At 47.1% G+C, this 22,873-nt stretch overlaps 1 protein-coding gene across 2 annotated transcripts in view; it reads left to right on the plus strand.

Annotated features, from left to right (window-relative positions):
• The first annotated feature begins 1,753 nt into the window (after positions 1-1,753).
• The window catches only part of LOC126535533 (uncharacterized), a 222,482-nt gene continuing 201,362 nt past the window's right edge, over positions 1,754-22,873 (plus strand). Inside the window, exon 1 of one of the 2 annotated variants that reach the window (XM_055073186.2) lies at positions 1,754-2,317. In XM_055073186.2, coding sequence (XP_054929161.2) covers positions 2,099-2,317 — 219 coding nt within the window. In that variant the 5' untranslated portion in view covers positions 1,754-2,098. The remainder of the gene's footprint in view (positions 2,318-22,873) is intronic. The other variant, XM_050182346.3, reaches the window with a different exon arrangement.

Genomic DNA, 22,873 nt, shown 5'->3' on the forward strand with positions numbered 1-22,873 from the left:
TATATCTTTATATATATATCTTTATATATATATATATATATATAGTAATGTAGGAACTGGGGTCACTGCATATACGCCGGTCATAGGCCAATAAGAAACAACGGAAGTGCCCCTTTGAGGGAAGGGGTATGACGAAGTAAATTCAACAAAACGAAGCTGTCCTTTCCAATCTTTCCCGGCGTTTGGCATTTGTCGTCGTTTCTTCATCTAGTCGCGTACATGATCACTGAGAACAAATGAGTCTACGCGCGCATTGTGAGTGAGCGTTTATTAGTTGATTCGTTTTATGGGAACGGAGGGCATGCGAACTACCGAGAAAGTGCACGATGAAAGATGAACAGTCACCAAAGCTTTCTGCAGCTAATATGCGGCGTGCAATTGGTTCCTCCAAGTCTAAAACGTCTGCAAACATTGAGATTGAGAGGCGTAAATGATGACGTCTCTGTGAGGGCCCTACTGGGCTGAAACATTCACCATTAGGTCCCGTGATTCACTGTTCGTACGGCCCTGTGTTTCCTACCAAACGGCGTGGCAGCGCTTTGGAAGACCTCCTTACACCGACGTTTAACTTCCTGTGTTGTGAAATTACAATGACAGCGTGCTCCTTCACAGCCAAGCTGTAAAATAAACAAATGCACAACGCCTCTTCCACTAAAAGCAAATGTATAACTCAGCCAACTCGTGCACTCTTTTCAAAATCTTATGCACCTATGTAACTTCGAACATCAATTAACTTGTGAACAAACATTGAAAAAAGCTTTCCTTCAGATAGACTCCAAGTGCGTTCGGTGTTTACTTTTTTTGCGAATTTCAGTCCCTCTCTTTCCCTACTCTTTTGGCCATGTTACGGAATAACTGCCTAGAGGTTAGCTTCTTAACCATATTTAAGCAGTTTTCCTACAATGCGCTTTCACTTAGCCGCATTAAACATTCTAGAGATTCTAAAATTACCAATTGCATGAATGCAGGAAGTCCAAAAACAAAGCGATCAATTTTCGCCACATAAGGAGAGAAAAGGCTTTTTCAGCTTTATCATGGGAAGCGACAGGTTCTTAATCGCATGTCCTTCTTGATTTACATTTCTTTCTCTGAACCAGTGCGTTGAAAATTTGTACATCGGCAATTCGTAGGCCCGTCTTTTATTGAACATTCCAAGCGTGCGGCCCATTACCAAACTTGCTCGGGCAATGAAGTGCACGCTGAGTCAGTTTTCCACCGAAGTGGAACGGCTCCAGAGCTAATCGAAGCGACCGCCGCTCTTCAAAAATTTCGTGACGTACCGCTGCTGTTTCTACCTGGCCCGTTCTAAGAAAAAAAAATTCCCTTCACCGGGAGGATCGGTCGTTCGCACTGAAGTAGCCGGCAGCCGCCTTTCCCGGAGGCAGTCAACGCAGCCTGGGCGCGAACTAGGCCGCAGCGATCGTTCTCCGGGTAAACGGCACGCGGGCGCTCAACGTAGCAGGATTCCTCCTCTCCCGCTCGAAGGAAGCTGCGGGAAGAGAGGACGGGAGAGTACGGGAGTAAGCCCAGCGGAAGGAAAACGGAAGGGCGCCGGGAGGCACGAAAGAAGCATCGATTTTCGAATTGGCGTCTCTCTGGCGCCGACGGTCGGCGTCCTGGAGAGGAGGAGACAGTGGACCCTCCCGCTTGTTTCGTTCCGCGGAAGAGCAGCAGAGTGCGATATGGAGGGGATGGGAGTTGGGGAGAGGGGCTTGTTCGTCCGAGTAAAGGGCCAGGAAAAGGATGAGGGCGAGAACTGACACGACGAAGTCCGTCAGTCTACCACGAGGCGCGGCCTGGAGGCACTGCTCCGCCCAAAAGAGCGCGGAAAGCGGACAGAAGAATTTTGTGAAGAAGACAATAACTTGGCCACTTACGGAGTGTCCTAGCTAAAACACTTCAGTAGAGTAACTCGGCGAGTGTGTAAATGAGAAGAAAATGAAGTGCACATGGTGAGAGCCGCACAGGCCACGGGGCAGACACGGCGGGGACAGCGAACGTCCCGTTGGAGAATGCCGCGGCCAGCGAACACCAGCGGAGCAGAGCCGCCCAGAAGTGGAGCGCGGCTGTTGCCTGTAGTGGACTTGCCTCGTTGGCGATGAAAGCGAGGAACACTGCGACGTGCCCACGCGCCGCCGTGGCGTTAGTTTTGTTGCTCCTGGCGCTGCCCGCCGCCGTCAGCGTGCGGGCGCTTCTTGCCTCGTCCTCCGTCCGGCCGCGCAGTCACGCCGCCCACTGGGAGGATGCGGAGCAATCGACGCTGCTCTCTGCTGCGCGACTGGACACGGCGCGCTGCAGGGCTGCCTGCCTCTCACAGGTGAGTGATTTGCACGTGCATGCACGCGCCTTTCGGTTCTTGGGTGGGAGGGACGCTGTTGTGATCAGGGGCACGAAAAATTCCCCGTGCTTTAACCTTCGTTAACGAAAGCGCGAAGTGAAAGAGAATGCCGGCGTCATTTGTTGACTCTGCTCTCTTCTTTAAGGTGAAAGCTTTAGATCTCTATGTTTCAAGGTCGCGTTTTGAGGTACAGAAAATTGGAGCGCTCGTGGTGGTGCTCACGCGTTGGTTGTTGTCTTCTTCCACATCGCCGCCACATTGATGCCGCTAATCATCTAAAAAATACGCAGGTAAACATTATAGAGCTAATTAAGGCACTCGAATCCACTACCTTTGTTGGGAAGCGGAACAAGGAGCTTTGGTGTTAAAGGACGACGTTGATTAAGGCACATTTAATTAGAGTAGCTTTTAATAGGGCACTCGAACCCACGATCTTTATTGGGAGCATGCAAGTAATAAAAAGTAAGAACGCATTAAAATGAGAATATCAAGAAATTTATTGGATATGTCTCTAGCGCACTCGCTTTCGCCTTCCACCTCTTTGGCGTATGCTAAAGTGACTGTCAGTTTTGTTTGTGTGTGCGCGCGCGTGAGTGCGTGTGTGTGAGGAGGCTTATGTGTGTTTGTGTTTACGGCTGAAGTCGTACGTGAGAACGGTGTAACTGAATTCAATTGAAGCTGGCCGGGAATAAATACTGACTCCTAGCGAAACTGCTTCACTATACCGCATTGTACAATGAGTGTTTAAAAATAGTGAATGTCGCGAGAAGAAGCTTGTTAACTTGACCAGTTGGCTTCGTCCATGAAACCACTCTGGTTTACAGCATTTTAAATTGTTAGAGTATAAACTTCACCTCTAACATATCATTTATTTTACAAGTGGTCGTGTTCAATGTGATGAATTGCTACGTGAGACAATAGGGTGACGTAACAAATGGGTCTCTTCTGGCATTCGAAGTTGCGATGTTTTTCATATAAGTCGAACTGTTTTTCATTACACTAGTCTCTTTTCACAATGGCGATGGTACTCTAACTTTAAGCGTGCTGAGGAAGCATCGAAAAAGAATGGTCTCCAGTCCATGCTGGGCAGGTGGCTGGATAGCGAAGCTGTAAACATCCACTGAAACGATGACCCATTGCTACGTAGGTTGAAACTATTCAAGTGGTGACATTGACGTTCACTTTACCAAATTATTAGCCTAAGATGTTTCAACTGCCTAGGCTTTCGACGCTACTTCGTGCTGTTCTTGGCGCTCGAAGTAGCGGTGCAAGCCAAGTCACAGGCCACGTCAGAGTACCTATTCATTTTTCGTCTTCACTGAAGCTTGTTTGCCTATGCCCACGTATCTTAGACCTGCAGAAACTGACCCTTTCAACTAAAAACCATACAAGCCGTAGGTGACTTGCGTGGTCAGTGTGGCGTACGAAATTTCATTATTTGCTCCAGGGTGCATATCGGCGAGACAGACCACTGCATCAACGATAGGACACGATCTGTCTGTCAATAATAGGATTAACGCACATTTGCCAGTGCACTGCGATTCCTACATTTGTGCGACACATCTGTTCCATATCCGCATTCTTGGTAAAAGCAAAGATGCCCTGGCACGGCAATTAATGGAAGCCTATTTCATAAACATGAAACGTGAAGTCTGTGTCAGCGGTACATCTGTGGCAATACGTAGGACTGAACTGCAGTTTCTGCACTATATGATTGGATAATAATGCAAATTTATTTGAGTATTGTGCGCAAACGTATGTGGGCACATGACCACTTTCGCCTATAAATATGACCCTGTCTGCTTTCAATAAACTAGTTGCTATTGACGCTCATTCCTGTCCTAAAGCTTTTTTCGAGCCTTAGTTGCGTCTTAAGTTCGGGGAATTAATATTAGCTTGATACGGTACATAGTACGGCAAGTGAAGCGGCAAAAAATTTGGGACAGACAGAGGGTACAGCACAGGCGCTTGAATCTCGAAGAACTTCAAGTTCGCATGCTACCGGCAAGCTCATTTCGAGCTGCAACAAGTTGTGGATCCGGTGTCTGAGACATCGCAACACCCTCATGGGAATCGGCGTATCCGCCAGCCTCTCCGCAATTCCGCAGAAACCATGGAAGTCATTTCGTGGTTCCATCTCCACTGGCTACGTTGGAGAGTCACCAGACAAAGGCCTGCGGCCGGGAACATCATTGATTCCCCGGAGGGGTTGAACCTTCCTGGCGACGTGAGTGATGTACTCCTCCTCCATCCCAAGTTTGGCACCGAGCTGAAGCAGTTGGCCCTTCAGCCGCTTTCGCCCGTGCGGCATGTCTGCCCTCGTGCGCCGTAGAACGAGGAAGCCCGCTGCAGCTGTGCCCGTGTCGACGCGCTCAACCAGTTTAGGTAAAGCTCTTCATCGCATTCCGGTTAAATGTGTTGGTAACAGAGAACACTCAGTGGTTGTGCTAGAAGCTGATAATGAAAGTGACTTTGCTAATATTTTTAAAGACCGGTTCATAGCAAAGCCGATGAAGCTGTCGGCTGTGTTTTTCTATGTCGAGAGGACATAACCACGTCTCAAGTAACAAAAAAAAGCAAAGGATATTTGTAAAAGGCTTAACCTTCACTGTGTTTGAGAAGGTATCCACAGAAGTAGAGAACACTACCTTGACGTCTTTTTAGCACGAGAGTGTTTTATGCCGGAGTCCCCGATGAACTTTCTGTAACATCTGTTACGTCGGCGCGAACGCGTAAAATATGGTCCCTTGATCTTGACAGGGATGGCGCCGCCATCTAGGAGCGCTGAAGCGAAGTACGGCATCATGACACTACCGAGCGCCGACAGGGAGTTTTCGGTAGCCTCAGCGCAGTGGAGGTTCCAACGCGGTGTAGCCTCCCAGGTAGCACAAAAGAGATACGTAACGTTTTCGTAGCGTTTATCCAAGACGATAAAAACGGGTTAAAGAAGACACGAATGAGAGAACTTCGGCGGGAAAACGTCGTATATCTCTGCTAATGTCCGGCTTAATTACTTTCTTGAGACGATCTAGAACAGGTCTGCAAGACGTATTCGAAAAGCTGGTCTAGAAATAGGATTGGGAAAGACACAAGCAATCCCTTTGGCAAAACTATTCGTAACCAATTTCTAAACGTTTTTAGGACGTTATCAAAAAGCTGGTCTAGAAGCGGTCTTGAAAGGTTTACGATCATCTGAAGCTAATTTTCGCGGGTGACGGGCGCGATCAGACACCGTTGTTCAAAACACGCGTTTAGTTTCGCCTCACGCGACTGGCCTATGCCGCGCAGACGTCGTCAGCCGCACCTGTTGGCACGGCCTAGGCCAATCGCGTGAGGTGAAACTGATCGGGCGTTTCGAACAACGATCTCGAATCGCGCCCCAGATGAGTAGAAGCGTCGGTGTTGACTGTAAGAGCCACGGCGCAGTGCCAAGCACTGTTCCCCGCATGGCCGGCGCATCCTCTACCAAGTCGCACAAAAATGAGCCTGTTAGGAATAATAAATCCTTAATACCGCCTTTAGTAAGCTACGATGCTTACAACCACAATGGGAATGACATCCTGCAAAGAACAAATGGCCACGTCTTGGCAGGTGGCCAGACCAAGCCCTTTATGCCAAGAGTGCATGAAATGAGAACATTGTGACAAAGCAAAAACACTTTATTAAAACGTAATGCTTATGCAAGGTTCGAACAAACTGTGTGAGAAATGCAAATAGAAGTAAAGGTACATCAACAATGACAAAAGTCGCAGAAAGGATTCGTAATGAACTCGAAAGTGAACATTCACTAGCACATTAACAAAATTCCAAGTACACATACAAAAATGAAGAGAAAAACCTGGAGTGTACTAATGTGTCTAATTTATCATAGTAAAGTGCACGTGCTATTAGGTGGACTAGAGTTATGCAGAAGTGACATCGGAGCGAATGGAAGAAGTAGACTGAAAAATGCAAGAGTATGAATCGGATGGTAACTGCCTCCAAGCAATGTTACCTATCAGCTAGAAGCTTGAAAAGAGCACAAAAAGAAATACCACCGCATATCATTCCTGTGACAGAAATAAAAAAAAAATGGGAACAATGCAAAATTGGAAATATTGCCTTTAGGATATATCAAAGAAGGTAATGGCGAGAAAAAATAACCCTACAACAAAAAAGCAAAAAGTGAAATTAGTACAGAATACTTAAACGGGGGATTCAGTGTAACAAGTGAACACTACTGTAGTACAGCGAACGATGAGACAGTAATGCTGCATCTTGCCACTCCAGAACGTGAAAAATGAATATGCAAGCCTCATATTAGAAACTTACATAAACATGGAAATAAACTGGAATGCACTGGAAGCTGCATTTGTGTAACAAAGGAAGCAATGGTCATAATAAATAGTATGTGTTTTTTCTAAAAACCTTTACAAGAGGCAAAGTTGTACCTCTCTGGCAAAAACAAAGTTGCAACGAATAATTTGCAAACCAGCAAATACATTAATTAGCGCACTGACATGTCACACTTTGCGCACATCTCCAGTCTCCTAAAGTAAAAAAAAGCACTCTGAATGAGAAAAACGTTTAACACATGTAGCCCAGAGCAAGTTCCTTGCCAGTTCACTCACACTTTCACATCCAAAAACATTTGCCACAAAGTCCAGGCACAGTTCCACTGACGTTTACCAATTCACCGCCACTTTCACGTGCAAAAATATTTGGCACACAGTCCAGGCAGAGCTTCATAGATAAACAGCTTGAGAGCACCCTACTGATTATTGTGCAGTCCCGCTGCTGGAAATAGAACTGCCGCACATGCTGGTAGTGGTTTCAATGTAGACACACTTGCTGCCCTGGACAGGTATGCTCAGATATCTGCACTGGTGCTCCATTTTGTCGAAGTAGACACATTGATGCACTACGCTGGTAATTGAAATGTATTGAATGCACAAGTATTGGCTTCACCAGAGAGACTTGCCCACATACCACCACTGGCATATATATGCATTTGCTCTTCACTCAGTAGCATTGAACTTAAAGTGTTCCCTTTGTGGGAGCCATGTGTAAAACCGGTGTCACACGACCACTCTCGATCGCGATCAAGCCCGATCCGGATCGAAATTATCGATGCGACTGGCTCAGTATCGTAGCTTGCACAAAGGAGCCAATCACGACCGAGAAATTCGATTTGTAACGGGCTGGATAGCGGCTAAAAGAGCCCCGTGTGAAACCGGTATCAAATAATGCACAGACGTACGCTAGGAAAATGTGTTGCACAAGGACAAAGAACTGCGACATGCCCTGTTGTGCGAAGCGCGCGAACAGAACACATGTATATATATATATATAAAAACTGCGAGAGCGCATTCGCGAACTGCATGCGCACACATGGCACCCGCACGAACTCGGCAGGCCGCCGTAAAGCGCGAAGGGCGCACAGCGTACATTCCGACACATGTCCCAAACTGCAAACAATCGTACTACCTAAAGCATACAAGTTATTTTATACCAAGGGCATACTCGACTCACGTATGCAGTATCCACAAGCGAGTTATGCAGCGTACATGCTGCATCCATTCGCCAAATAGTGAAATTGATAACAAGCACAAAGCTACAAGGGACTCAATACATTACTACCATTTGAGGCGTCAAATAAAATCGAATTTGGCCGTTTCATATATTGGACACAATATATGGACACATGTGGTACCCGGTAATACCATGAAATACCCATCACGTGGGTAAAGGGGGCGAAAACACAATCGAGAACCTGAAGCGCAAACGATAAAAGCACGGTATGGTGCACGCAAAATTCTGTCAGTGCGCTGTAGCGCGAGGGAAGAAAATAGGGCGAGCACTTGACCTCACCTTTTGGGATACCGCACTAGTACTGAATCATTAAAAAAAAGCCTGTTTGAACCAGTTCCCTTGTCTGCAACACTCTTGCTAAACGGGAGACTAAAATACCACGATCACGGCTCTATATTGCGGAGATCAGCAAGGTGCGCACAGACAGAAATTTTGCCGCCTTTCTTCGCATTCCGCAAAATGCTTTCTTGTTAGGATCACGCATAGCGGCCGATCCCGACGCTAGAGACACACAGGCACGATTTCGTCCCTCTAACTTTCGTCCTTATACTGCCCTTAACGCCTTTATTACAGCGTCAGTGAAAAGGCGCCTCACATAACATGACAATGAACTTGAAGAGCTGATTAATGCCCTCCACTCCGCGCCCTCCAATTGAAAACACTACTGATTTCCAAATTAAATTACACAAGCAGATCGCACAACCCAAATTAATCACAGAACGTCGTTTTCTTGACGGCGAAACCCTGCAACACTTACATGACAAAGGGCAGCGGCAGCACATTCAAAACAGCCGCTATCATACCACAGCGCAATGCAAGTGCGATAACGCTATTATGCCCGGCTCAAATAGATCGCACAACCCAAACTAATCACAGAATGTCGTTTTCTTGACAGCAAAGCACTGCAACACTTACATAACAAAGGGCAGCGGCAGCACATTCAGAACAGTCGCAAACAGACCATAGTGCTATGCGAGTGCGATAACGCAACTATGCCCGGCTTCACGAATAACATGGCCGCCTTGGTCACATAACAATTGAAAACAGTACTGATTTCCAAATTAAAACCACACAAACATACCGCACAACCCAGACTGATCACAGAATATCGTTTTCTTGACAGCAAAACACTGCAACCCTTACATAGCAAAGGGCAGCTGCAGCACATTCAGGTCAGCCGCAAACACACCACAGCGCAATACGAGTGCGGTGACGCGACGACGCCATGACGACGCGACTATGCCCGGCTCGCCCGGCATCACGAATCACGTGGCCACCTTGGCCACATGATTTGACGATGGTATCGCCACCTTGCGCAAGGTTGGATCGCGTTGATGGGTTGTTGAATATTGTAGAAGCCGCTAAAGAGGCTGACGCGCCGTGGCGTGGCGGTGGCGCCTTGAGTCGTTTTCAAAACGTATTCACCCCTCGTTTTTAAGCTGCCTGGCTTCCAACGTTATCAAAACGTATTCACCCCTCGTTTTTAAGCTCTCTTGTTTGGAACGTCTTTGATGTGTCGATTTTGGTCAAAAATCCGTTTCAGACGTTGAATCTCTTAATACGACGTTTTCAAGACTTTGTGTGCTACCTGGGCTGATCTAACGTGGGAGCAGGCGGTGTAGGCCTTCTGTTGAGTGAGGACGCAGGTTCGGCACATAGTTTGTCTTTTAAGTTGGATTAGCCTGTGATGCCTCGTCGCCTACGGAGTGCAGCTTCAACACGCAACAGCACTGCCTACACGCAGCCTGCGGCTTCGATTTCGATGGCACCAACCTTATCTTTAAAGGAAACTGCTGCACTAAGCGGCGCAGAAAGGCAGCGACGCCGACGGGCGAATCTCGCTTTGGTCCGGCGAGAGACACCAGAACCTAAGCAGAACGCCTTCGCGTGCTCGGGTCGCACGCTGCGAGCTTTGCCGCTCGCATTCCTGAAGCTGGGCGCGTCGCGACTCGACTGGCAGCCCAAGACAATATGGAGCCGGATCAAAATGCTTGTACTCGCGCCGAAACAACTTGGCAGCAAAACGCCGTGCGCCATGCAAACTTGCAATATTGTCGCCTACCCACAAATTGTGCCCCTTTCGCTGCAGTGGACCGTGAGTTCACTAAGCCATTTACAAACAACGCGTTCGGTATCGCTTGTGCCGTTTGAGAACGGCTCTGGTTTACGGCGGAGTTTCGCAGTGCTCCGGGGTGAAAATGAATGGTCTCCGAGGGTTGTTTCCCGGTCGTGAGTCGTTCGACAGCTTTCGCTTGTGTGGCAATTGTCGAGGGTCTCTGTGCAGTTGTAAGGTGCCGCCGATGGCTACTTGCAACTTCATTCTTCACGTACAATAAAGATAGAACAACTTCTGTGGAAACACGTTTCGCTTTGTGATCCACCGATTCACATGAAATAGGGATCAACTATGTTTTTTTCAGGGCAAGGACACACTAGCCTGAATTCCTCTCCAGTAAAGAACTCTCAAGGCATCATAAACCTCTGCGAAGCTATCAGTATAAAAGCACCTGCGTCTTTTCCGCAGATATTAAGGACTATTATTATTCACTTCCATAAACTCACCGTTTACTTTCATCCAAGAATGCATTGAAATATTTGAGTGTGTTAACTGCGAAGATATATCTGGTGTTCCGGAAGGAAGTTTTCTTTAGAAGTTTTCCTTTTTCACGTCAAGTATACATGCGGGCAATGACACGGAAAAGCTAATATTCAGAAAGAGGGAGCATGCATCGGTTCCTGTATCGCTTCCATTCCTAGTGGCTTCTTTGTAGCCAAACGTGAGATAATTCTTTCGCGGCACCTTGAAAACCAGTAATGCAAAAAAGATCTTCAGGTAGGTTGAAGATAATCTGCTTAAATCAACTGTGACGACGGTTCTTTTGATTCTGACCTTCCTAACCGGTAATCGAGGAGACTTTGTAGCCACTGATGGTAACGCACGGAACGCCAGCATCAGATACTTATCGGAGGTTTTCAGATATCGTGTTTAATTTTCTGGATGATCGCACCTGTTAGTGCTCTTGAGGTTTCGTCGGGGTTTTGAGGAAACAAGTATCTGATACCCTACAAGTCGGCACGTTCGAAACTCGTAAAACGGAGTGTTGTGGAGTGTTGTTAGGTGGTGATTTGATAATGACCTGAGGAAACGCTATTGTCACAGTATTAATTACAGTGCGTTCACTCAATCTGATGGCCTCTTGGATGCAGGTTACTATATGCCCTTCCAAGTTTTCGTAGTCGAAAGTTTGCTAAAACAGTCGCTTTCGCTCGAGCGTGCTAATGCTGTAAACACTACTGAATTTCAGTACATTCAGTTACTGCCGATTACCTTTCTCTTGTACGTAATAACCATAAACATTAGACTCCTGCACTTTTCGGTTAAGGCCCTGAATAGTTCCTTACAAGTAACCTCCTGCGTTGAAGAATGTGTCGGTGTCTTCTGTATAGCAAATGTCGTTGAAATATTGGCCATGGATCCTCAGTCGCAGTCATTCCCATTCTATTAGCTTGAACTCACGTAAGCGTGTAGTCTAGAGCTTCTGAAAAATAAATGTCTCCCTGCCTTACTCTATACTTAATCAGTATTTTTACGATTTTCTTATGAAGAATTTAGGTAGGTGTTGAATCCTTACAGATATTAACTCAGCCAATGACTTGTGGTTTCTGTACTTCTTCACTAGGCAATTTCTTCATGACTGTAGGTATTTCTACTAAATCAATCCCCTTTTCATAATCTCCGAAAGTCGTATAGGGAGGCCAGCTGATTATACTCCGCAGATTAATAAATTACTTTACTGATGGCACGAATGAAATTCATTGTTAAATATCCCTCTCGAAATGCAGCCTGTTGTCCTGGTTGATCGAAGTTAAGGGTTCTGCTGTTTTGATTAGAAAGTATTTTGGTAAATATTTCTACCACGAAAAAAAAATGCCTATTTGATATGTAGAGCTTAAATTTTTTAACGTCTCTCTTTATAGATTATCATGACGTTGGCTTTCGTCAACGTTTAGTGCACTTGATATCTCGAGAGATTGCGTCTAAAGGCTTATAAAGCAAATACTATACAATTCTGCCGGTTTAGGTTCTTTGGAGTCGCGACAGGAAATTAACAATTCCACCCGGTGTTTTTGACACAGCTAGCCAGGGTAGTAAAATCATGGTCGTTTGTGAATAGTAAAAAGGACAAGTCTAAACATCATAACATGCTGAGGTTGACATTGACAAGGTTATAAAATTATAGAGTTGTTGGTTAAACAAGTTACTGTAGAAATCCTCCTTTCCCTGTTAAAAACAGTGATCCAAGAGTTTAAAACAACGCGAACAGCAACAAAAGAATATTGAAGTGGTTCCTGTAAGTCATTGGCTAAATCATGCAGCTTAGAAATTTGCACACATGTGAAGGATGCCCTCTTCACTTAAAATCAACAGTTCTGGGTGCTTCTCTGAGCTCAAAAATGTCAATTAGGAAGTATCAAACCTCTGTGCTCGCGCGTTCGACACCACGAACGCCGCACCACGCACAGGTGTTGAGGTAGACGTACAGGATTACAGTGATGCTGTTCAGCATGTTTCACAGTTTCACAAGAGAAGAGATTCTTCAAAGTGAAGGCATATCAAGACCTAACAATGAGATGCTGGGCACACCAGTCCAACCTTGTGCAACAATAAATATCTTTTATATATTACTCATGAGTCATTTTTAATTTCATTATATAATAACAATAATTTCGTTATCCCACACCATACCAATATTTTAAAGTGAAGATTTCTATGCCTCTTCCTTCGACTTTCTCACTGCTGTTGTGTTGTCTTTAACCCCGCGTCGGGGGTGGTTCAGAGCGTGTATATACATGGAAGGAGCGAGGAAGGGAGGAAACGAGACCCCAGCAACTCGTTTGGACCTTTGCAGCGCGTCGAATGTGCACAAAGCCCTCCGCAGCACCCTGAGCGTCGCCAAATTAGCCTCGTGACAGCTGTAGTAATCCGTGACCCCCAGAAATGCCGAGAATGTAGTGCTTAACTTTCTACTAACGGTCAAGTCCAAAGGGAAGCTCGATAGAATAGGAGAGGGGGCAGAGACTGGATAGAACCGACACTGTCTTCGCTCGCAGTTCCCATACAAGGGGAGAGGACAGAAAAAAACACTTGAGACGGCAAGGAAACGCTACTGCTAAAGACATGACAGTGCTTGCGGGGAAACTGGAATTTAAGTTCACGGTACGGTACGCTTCGTTTCTGCTATTGTTGAAAAATAAGCACCGTGCAAATATGGGAAGCGCACACCTTACGCAGGAACTGCATCAGCAGAGTCGCAATAAACTGCACCGCAGGGTGTAGGCGACATAGCGGAAGCGGTCCCGCATCAAATCAACACTTCTGCGCCCGCTGAGGTAGCTTTGCGGCTATGGGATTGCTCGAGGCCGCGCGTTTGATCCCGACCACTGCAACCGCATATTGCCGCGACACACATGGTGACATTCAAGTTGCGCGCCCTTTGTATTGGACACTGTGCACGCCGTAGCGTGGTGTTGTTCAGCAACAACAGGCAGCGATCTTCGTGGCACGGGCAGCCAGTTGGACCAGGCTCGCATGCGCCACGCACACGAGGCGTCACTTGAGGAGAAAGAGGAAGACGGTTCGAGGCCAGTTTTTGAGAACGCGACTGCCGGGAATTTCTTCACGACCGCAGTGGCATTTACTTGTGGGCACAAGTTCGCCCTTAATAAATATTGTTGTTTTATTAACATCGTTACATTTCTGGTCGAGGTGCGGGGTATGAGTCGAAGCCCCACGAACGAAAGTCAGCGTAGCCCCGACAACCAGCGAGTCCACCCCGTGGAACTGACACCTGTACGCCAGCGTACCAGCCGCCGTCTTCGAGGTGACTCGCCCAAATTCGGCCCTCTTCATGCCAAGAGAAACTCAGACAACGCACGCCGCCACAATGACCAGCCAGGTAACACCGGCACGGCTAGTCGTAAGCCAACCTCGCAAGCCGCCAACATTCCATGGTGACTCGTTCGAAGACGTGGAAGATTGGTTGGAACTGTTCGAGAGAGTGGCGAGCTTTAATGAATGGAATGAGAGACAGAAGCTCCGTAACGTATCGCTTTGGAGGACTTCGCAAAAACGTGGTATAAAAACCACGAACCCTCTTGGTCCTCTTCGGAGGAATTTCGACAACTGCTAGCAACGTACGCCAGCACGGATCGTAAAGAAAAGGCGGAAATTGCACTTCAAACCAGGAACCAGCTCACAAATGAGAACGTGGCGACGTACGTCGAGGACATGCCCCGACTGTTTAAGCGTGCTGATCCCACCATGAGTGAAGATAAGAAGTTGCGCCATCTCATGCGTCGAGTAAAGCAGGAACTCTTCGCAGTTCTCGTCCGCAACCCACTGCGCACGGTCGCCGAGTTCAGACGCGAAGCAACGACCATAGAAAACCCGCTGGAACAGCTGGCTCGGCAATACAACCGTGAGGCAAGCTGCGCACCTGCCCATGTCTTCCCTGGTGGACTGCCAAACGACCTGGAATCCCTGCGGGAGCTCGTCCGGTCAGTGATCAGGGAAGAGCTCAACAAGTTGCAGGCACCTCAGGCTCCAACTGCACTATCTATCGTCGGCGTTCTCCGGGACGAACTGAGGAACATCACACGGGATCCAAAGCGTAAGCCACAGCTGACGCGGCGCACCCCAACGTACGCCGACGTACTCAGGCAACCCGCGGTACACAGTAGTGGAGCAGTTGCGACGGCCGTTCCCTACCTGCCGACAGTACGCAGTGCGCCTCGTCTACTGGAATCACCGGCTGGCTATCAGCCTTCAGCACGAGTTCACCTCGTTTTGTGGAACAAAGGCTCCGGAAAAGTGACGTCTGGCGTGACCACGAGCGCAGGCCTCTGTGTTTTCACTGCGGAGAAGCGGGTCACCTGTATAGGTTCTGCCCGTACCGTCAAGCTGGATTAAGGGGTTCTCCATTAAGTGCACCATGCCCACGAAACGGTGAACGGCCTGTAGAGATCTAAGAATACTTGTCCACGCGCCAAAGCCCCCCTGCTCCTCGCCAACATCAACCACAGTCACTGTCGCCCATGCGCTACCGATCGCCTAGCCCACGCGCGACTTCTAGATTGCCTAGGCGTCGTTCACGAAGCCCACACTAGGAAAACTGAAGCAAGCGACCTGTGAAGGAGAGTCCGCTGATAACCAGAGTTACGAAGATCCTCCAACGTGGTTCCAGTGCGATGACGAGATAATTCCAGTAAACAGGTGCAGGAATGAAACGATTACATCAGACTTGCGGTAGATAATAGATGGATGCGAGCTGAATGCCTTAGTCGACACCGGCACTGATTATTCGGTAATAAGCTTCAAGATGGCGAAACACCTGAAAAAAGTTGTGACACGGTGGACTGGAGTGCAGATACGCACGGCAGGCGGTCATCTTATTACGCCCCTTGGCCGATGCACCGCAAGACTTACGACAAAAGGGTTCACTTACGTTTCTGACTTTATTGTACTGCGAGAATGTTCACGGGAACTTATATTGGGAATGAATTTTCTGCAAGCTAACGGCGCTATAATTAACCTACATAGGTCCAGTGTGTCTTTCCCGACAGAACAAGCTATACCTGTGGTAGCATAGGAGGAGCGACGTCTTGCTGCACTGTGCATCGTTGACGATGATGTAACTGTGCCGCCACGCTGCAGTATAATGGTTCTTGTGGAGAATGAAAGATTTTACGACCGCGAAGGCATAGCGGATAGAAACATAGAGCTCCTTTTCAACAAAGGTATTTGCGTGGCTCGGGGGCTTGTTCCCTTAAGCGATGGTCGTGCAAATGTCGCACTTACGAATTTCGGAAATGTATTTCAGCACATCGCAAAAGGAACAGCTATTGCCTATTTCCACGAGTTCTGTGTAGCGACCGAATTATGCAGCCTAACGACAACGTCAACTGCCCTGCCAGGGACAGATCAATTACCGTCAACCCGAGACTCCCGGAAGCCCAAAAGAAACAGATATATGCCCTGATCAAGAATTTTTCCGATTGCTTCTCCACTTCTTCGAGGTACGGCGCACGTCTGTTGCAAAGCACAGAATTATAACAGAGGACGCCACAAGACCGGTATGCCAGCGCTCGTATCGAGTTTCACCGAAAGAAAGAGAGATCGTCAAGAAGCAAGTAGACGAGATGCTTTCTGATGACGTTATTCAGACTTCCAGCAGTCCATGGGCGTCTCGCATAGTGCTCGTTAAGAAAAAAGATAACACACTTCGATTCTGCGTCTACTACCGTAAATTGATCAGCGTAAACAAGCGGGATGTGTACCCCCTTCCGCGTATCGACGATACGTTAGATCGGCTCCGATGTGCGAAGTTTTTCTCCTCCCTGGATCTCAAGAGTGGATACTGGCAAATAGAGGTGGATGAACGGGACCATTAAAATACAGGATTCGTAACCCCTGGTGGCCTCTACGAATTTAAAGCCCTTCCATTCGGCCTCTGTTCCGCGCCCGCAACGTTCCAGAGAACGATGGACCCTGTGCTCGCAGGATTAAAATGGCAGTCATGCTTAGTGTATTTGGATGATGTGGTCGTATTTTCCACCACATTTGACCAACATCTACAGCGCCTGCGACTAGTATTAGAAGCTATTCGCGCAGCAGACTTGGCAATTAAGCAGGAAAAATGTCAATTCGGCTTCGATGCGCTTCGGTTTCTTGGACACGTCATCAGTGCTGAAGGTGTTCGGCCAGATCCCGAAAAGACAGCAGCTGTTGTGAAGTTCCCGACACCCACAGACAAAAAGTCAGTGCGACGTTTCTTGGGTTTATGCGCATACTACAGAAGATTTGTGGAAAACTTTTCAAAGATTGCTGAGCCCTTCACTTGACAAGAGAAGATCAACCTTTCATGTGGAAAAGCGAACAAGACGCCTTTGACGAGTTAAGGAAACGCCTGCAAGCTTCACCAATCCTTGCCCATTGTGATGAGACAGCCGACACTGAAATTCATACCCATGCAAGTAACGTCGGCCTCGGTGCCGTACTAGAGCAGTGGAATAACGGCCTGGAGAAAGTAATTGCTTATGCCAGCCGTAAACTCTCAAAAGCAGAGGCAAACTACTCACAACCGAGAAAGAGTGCCTTGCAGTCATTTGGGCAATATGTAAATTTCGGCCCTACCTCTATGATAGACCATTCAGAGCAGTCAGTGATCACCATTCGCTTTGCTGGCTGGTGAATCTCAAGGATCCATCCGGACGACTAGCAAGATGGAGCCTTAAGCTTCAAGAGTATGACATTACTGTCGTATACCGTTCCGGGAGGAAACACAGCGATGCCGACTGCTTGTCACGCGCACCCGTCGAGACAACTGTGTCAGAAGAAGAGGATTTCCCGTTCCTTGGCATTGTAGACGCGTCACAAATTGCTCAACAAAAACGACATGACCCAGAATTGCTTCCACTTATACAGCGCCTGGAGGGACTCGACGTTCAACTCCCGTGTATTTTCTCTAGAGGGCTATCCTCGTTCTGTCTGCGAGGAAGTGTCCTCTACAAGAGAAACATCGAGAGCAGCGAGACAAAGTTTTTACTTGTGCTGCCCACATCTATGGGAGAAGAAATTTTCATGCATGTCACGATGAAGCGACGTGTGGACATATGTGCGTGAGCCGTACAGTCGCCAGGATTAATCTGAAATACTACTGGCCCAAGTTAGTAGCATCAGTGTAGCACTATGTCAAGACTTGACGCGAGTGTCAAAGGCGCAAGACTCCACCGTAAAACCAGCAGGCCTCCTCCAGCCAATAGAGCCACCAAAAGCCCCATTCCATCAAGTCAATATGGACATCCTTGGACCCTTCCCATCATCATTTTTAGGCAAAAAGTGGATATTTGTGGCCATAGACTACCTGACCCGTTACGCAGAAACTGATTCCCTGTACAATGCAACGGCTGTCGAAGTTGCAAAATTCTTTGTCCACAATATCGTGCTCAGGCATGGCACTCCCACAGTTGTTATTACCGATAGTGAAACGGCCTTTACTGCGGACCTAATGAAATGCTTGTTGCACATGACACATACTGATCATAGCAGAACTACGGCGTACCACCCTCAGACAAACGGTTTAACTGAACGCCTCAACAGAACACTGACTGACATGCTTTCGATGTATGTCGAAGTTGAACATAGGCTGTGGGACGAAATTTTGCCATACATCTCTTTCACATATGATACGGCCGTTCAAGAAATAACATGAGTCGCCCCGTTTGAAATTGTATTCGGCCGAGCAGTAACCACAACTTTGGATGCTATGTTGCCGTTAGATGAAGAAAATAACTCATCTTACCTAGACGATTTTTTGCAACGAGCCGAGGAGGCACGACAGATGGCAAGGTACCGAATATGCCGCCAACAACGCATCGACTCCAGCCGCTACAACCAGCGCCGTAGTGAAGCTCATTAACAGCCCGGTGACAAGGTGTTGGTATGGACCCCAGTGCGACGCCGTGGACTGTCTGAAAAGCTTCTGTGGCGATACTTCGGCCCTTACGAAATACTTAGTCGTGTAAGCGACGTCACTTACGAAGTGAAATCCGCTGGACACGAGAGCCCAAGACGGCTCCACTCCACGGAAGTTGTGCATGTTGTCCGCATAAAACCCTACCAGGAGAGGTCATGAACAAAAAAAAAAGTGAAAGCCCAAAGGAACCCCTAGTTCCTCTCACGCATCTGGCCGATGCGGTAAGGAGGGGGATAATGCCGCGACACACTTGATGACATTCAAGTTGCGTGCCCTTTGTATTGGACACTGTGCACGCCGTACCGTGGTGTTGTTCAGCAACAACAGGCAGAGATCTTCGTGGCACGGGCAGCCAGTTGGACCCGGCTCGCATGCGCCACGCGCACGAGGCGTCACGCGAGGAGAAAGAGGAAGACGGTTCGAGGCCAGTTTTTGAGAAGGCGACTGCAGGGGATTTCTTCACGACCGCAGTGACTTTTACTTGTGGGCACAAGTTTTCCCTTAATAACTATCGTTGTTTTATTAACATCGTTACGATATCCACAGGGGCGAAATAAGAAGCGTTGGTACACATATATTTAGGGCCACGTTAAAGAAGACCATGGTGTCAAAATTAACGTGGAGTCAGCCACTACGACGCGCGTCATATTCTGGTCCAGGTGTTCGCTCGCCATGCCCCATGTTCAATTGAAGGTAAATACTTCTTCCACGATGCCATGTGCCATGTGAGGCAATGATGATGCTCAACCCTCTCAGACGTTATGAAGTATGGCGCACAATAGCGTGTCAAGGAAACACCTCTGCCTGTAATACGCAGACAAGCAGCAGTGGTGCACGCGAAGTAGCGTTTAACATAAACGTACCACTCTCGTGCTGCACTTAACATTGAATAAATGAAACATTCGCCTTCAACATCACCGCTGAATATCATGAAAGCAAACAGCACAGAAAGCCTCGCTTACATCGATTCCAGCAGTACGGGAGATTGGCATAGTTTTTTCATAATTTGTGCTTTTTATTTAAATTTAGGAATATGTATGACACCCAGCTGTATGTGAACTTGACATGGTAATTGGAATTGCATAAACAGGCCTGGAGTGTGGCCTGATCCCCGGTGACCAGAACCGCTAACGCACTCCCTCACCAGAGCAGGATTGGCCACCCTGGTGCAGTACTTGGCCACAACCTCCTATATGAGCACAACACTAAAACCCCGGCCCTCAGTCCCCAGCAGCTGCGAAGCAACTGACCACGGCGGCGGTCAGACCTGCGACGCTGCAGAGGGTGCTAAGAATCCCTGGCTCCGGACAGGCCGCCATTGGTATATGAACCTGGCAACGTTTAACGCTAGAACGTTATCTAGTGAGGCGAGTCTAGCAGTGCTATTGGAGGAATCAGAGGGTAGTAAATGGGATATAATAGGGCTCAGTGAAGTTAGGAGGAGAAAAGAAGCATATACAGTGCTAAAAAGCGGCCACGTCCTGTGCTACCGGGGCTTAGCGGAGAGACGAGAACTAGGAGTCGGATTCCTGATTAATAAGATCATAGCTGGTAACCTGCAGGAATTCTACAGCATTAACGAGAGAGTGGCAAGTCTTGCTGTGAAACTTAATAAGAGGTACAAAATGAAGGTTGTACAGGTCTACGCCCCTACATCCAGTCATGATGACCAGGAAGTCGAAAGCTTCTATGAAGACGTGGAATCGGCGTTGGGTAAAGTCAAAGCAAAAAACAGTATACTGACGGGCGACTTCAATGCCAAGGTAGGCAAGATTTGTTGAAGGATGGTGGACAGATTGTTCTAGAGAAACTGGCCACTCTGTATACGCAATGCCTCATGACTTCGAGCGTACCGGAATCTTGGAAAACGCTAACATAATTCTAATCCATAAGAAAGGGGACGCCAAAGACTTGAAAAATTATAGAGCGCTCAGTTTACTGTCCGTTGCCTACAAAGAATTTACTAAGGTAATTGCAAACAGAATCAGGAACACCTTACACTTCCGTCAACCAAAGGACCAGGCAGGATTCCGTAAAGGCTACTCAACAATAGACCATATTCACACTATCAATCAGGTGATAGAAAAATGTGCGGAATATAACCAACCTTTATATATAGTTCTCACTGATTACGAGAAAGCGTTTGATTCAGTCGAAACCTCAGCAGTCATGGAGGCATTGCGTAATCAGGGTATAGACGAGCCGTATGTAAAAATACTGAAAGATATTTATAGCGGCTCCACAGCCACCGTAGTCCTCCACAAAGAAAGCAACAAAATCCCAATAAAGAAAGGCGTCAGGCAGGGAGATACGATCTCTCCGATGATATTCACAGCGTGTTTACAGGAGGTATTCAGAGACCTGGATTGGGAAGAATTGGGGATAAGAGTTAATGGAGAATTCCATAGTAACTTGCGATTCGCTGATGACATTGCCTTGCTTGGTAACTCAGGGGACCAACTGCAATGCATGTTCACTGGCCTGGAGATGCAAAGCCGAAGGGTGGGTCTAAAAATTAATCTGCAGAAAACTAAAGTAATGTTTAACAGTCTCGGAAGGGAACAGCAGTTTACAATAGGTAATGAGGCACTGGAAGTGGTAAGGGAATACATATACCTAGGACAGGTAGTGACGGCGGATCCGGATCATGAGACTGAAATAATCAGAAGAATAAGAATGGGCTGGGGTGCATTTGGCAGGCATTCTCAGATCATGAACAGCAGGTTGCCATTATCCCTCAAAAGAAAAGTTTATAACAGTTGTGTCTTACCAGTACTCACGTACGGGGCAGAAACCTGGAGGCCTACGAAAAGCGTTCTACCTAAATTGAGGACGACGCAACGAGCTATGGAAAGAAGAATGATTGGTATAACGTTAAGCGACAAGAAAAGAGCAGATTGGGTGAGGGAACAAACGCGAGTTAATGATATCTTAGTTGAATTCAAGAAAAAGAAATCGGCATGGGCAGGACACGTAATGAGGAGGGAAGATAACCGATGGTCATTAAGAGTTACGGAATGGTTTCCAAGGGAAGGAAAGCGTAGCAGAGGGCGAAAGAAAGTTAGGTGGGCGGATGAGATAAGGAAGTTTGCAGGGACAACATGGCCATAATTAGTACATGACCGGGGTAGTTGGAGAAGTATCGGAGAGGCCTTTCCCTGCAGTGGGCATAAGCAGGCTGATGATGATGATGATCAAACGCTAGCGGGATACAACACGCCATTTTTCCAGATGCATCGGACCAATCTACCCTTTCACAATTTTCGGTCACATATATCCCATCCACCTCTGACAGTGTATACTTTGACGTCATCTGCCTATCACGCATTGCTGTATGTGAATGATTTTATAGTCGATTCGATATTATATGTCATTATACCCTACTTACTATGTCTGTGCATGAGTTACATGAGACAGATATTCTAACACAAAATTAACGTTGCCAACAGGTACCTGAAATTAGGCACACGGCATTACTTCCATTCTGGCCTTCGAAGAATTGCCGCTTGCGAAATTCGAACGCGTAGTAACGTGCTTGCCAGGAAAGCGCCGGGGCAGGTAATTCGGGGCAATATACAATTTTGCCACGCCCTACTTCCGAACCACTGCTCGCTTGTTGGTTTTCCCCACGCCACACGTATCCATTTGCGTCTTCAAAACAGGCATAGTCACCACCGGTTAGTTACAACATCACTAAAAAAAAAAACTAGATTGCCTGCGAAAAGCCGCGACAGACTTCACGGCCGCGAGGTTACGCAACTTCTGGCTTTTGTCTGGTAATCGAGGCCAATATTCACCAAGAAATTATTCGTCTTTACGCTTAGTTTGTTTCCCGGAGGTGACCCTTAATAGCATCTTTTATTTTAATTATTTTAATTGCATTTTGAAATTTGGTGACCACTTTTTTCTAAATCTTCAGTCCTTTATGCATCCCTAATGTTAATATTCGTTAGGTGCCCTACATGTTGAACTTTAGCCACTGATTTTATGTCTGCTTCAAGTGCGCGTCTTTTATGTGTCGTAATGTAACCGTAGTTTGTGCTGATGTTGAAATTTCACCACTGCATTTATATTTTTTTCACATGTCCCACGTTTATGCACTGCGTCCGTGGTCAAGAAATGTGGTCATCGCGTTTATATCTATCCAAAGTGTGGCGCTATGTTGCATTACCATAAATTTTATTCCCTTCTAAAATACAAGTGCACTGACCATATTACAACAAGGCTGTTAGCCTCTAGTAGGTCGGCATTTTTCGTGTCGCCGTCTGTCAGCAAAAATATGAGCCGATCCCCGTGGCACTGCAGGGCCAGGAGCTGTGGCTTGCTCTATTGAAAAAAAAACGTAAACTAGAATGAGCGAGAAATGTTCTACGCTATTATTGCTCCGTAGACTGGACGATTTTTCGTAAACTGGACGAGTTCTGGCCAA

This window comes from Dermacentor andersoni, chromosome 7, assembly GCF_023375885.2.
Source record: "Dermacentor andersoni chromosome 7, qqDerAnde1_hic_scaffold, whole genome shotgun sequence".
NCBI classification, from domain to species: Eukaryota; Metazoa; Arthropoda; class Arachnida; order Ixodida; family Ixodidae; genus Dermacentor; species Dermacentor andersoni.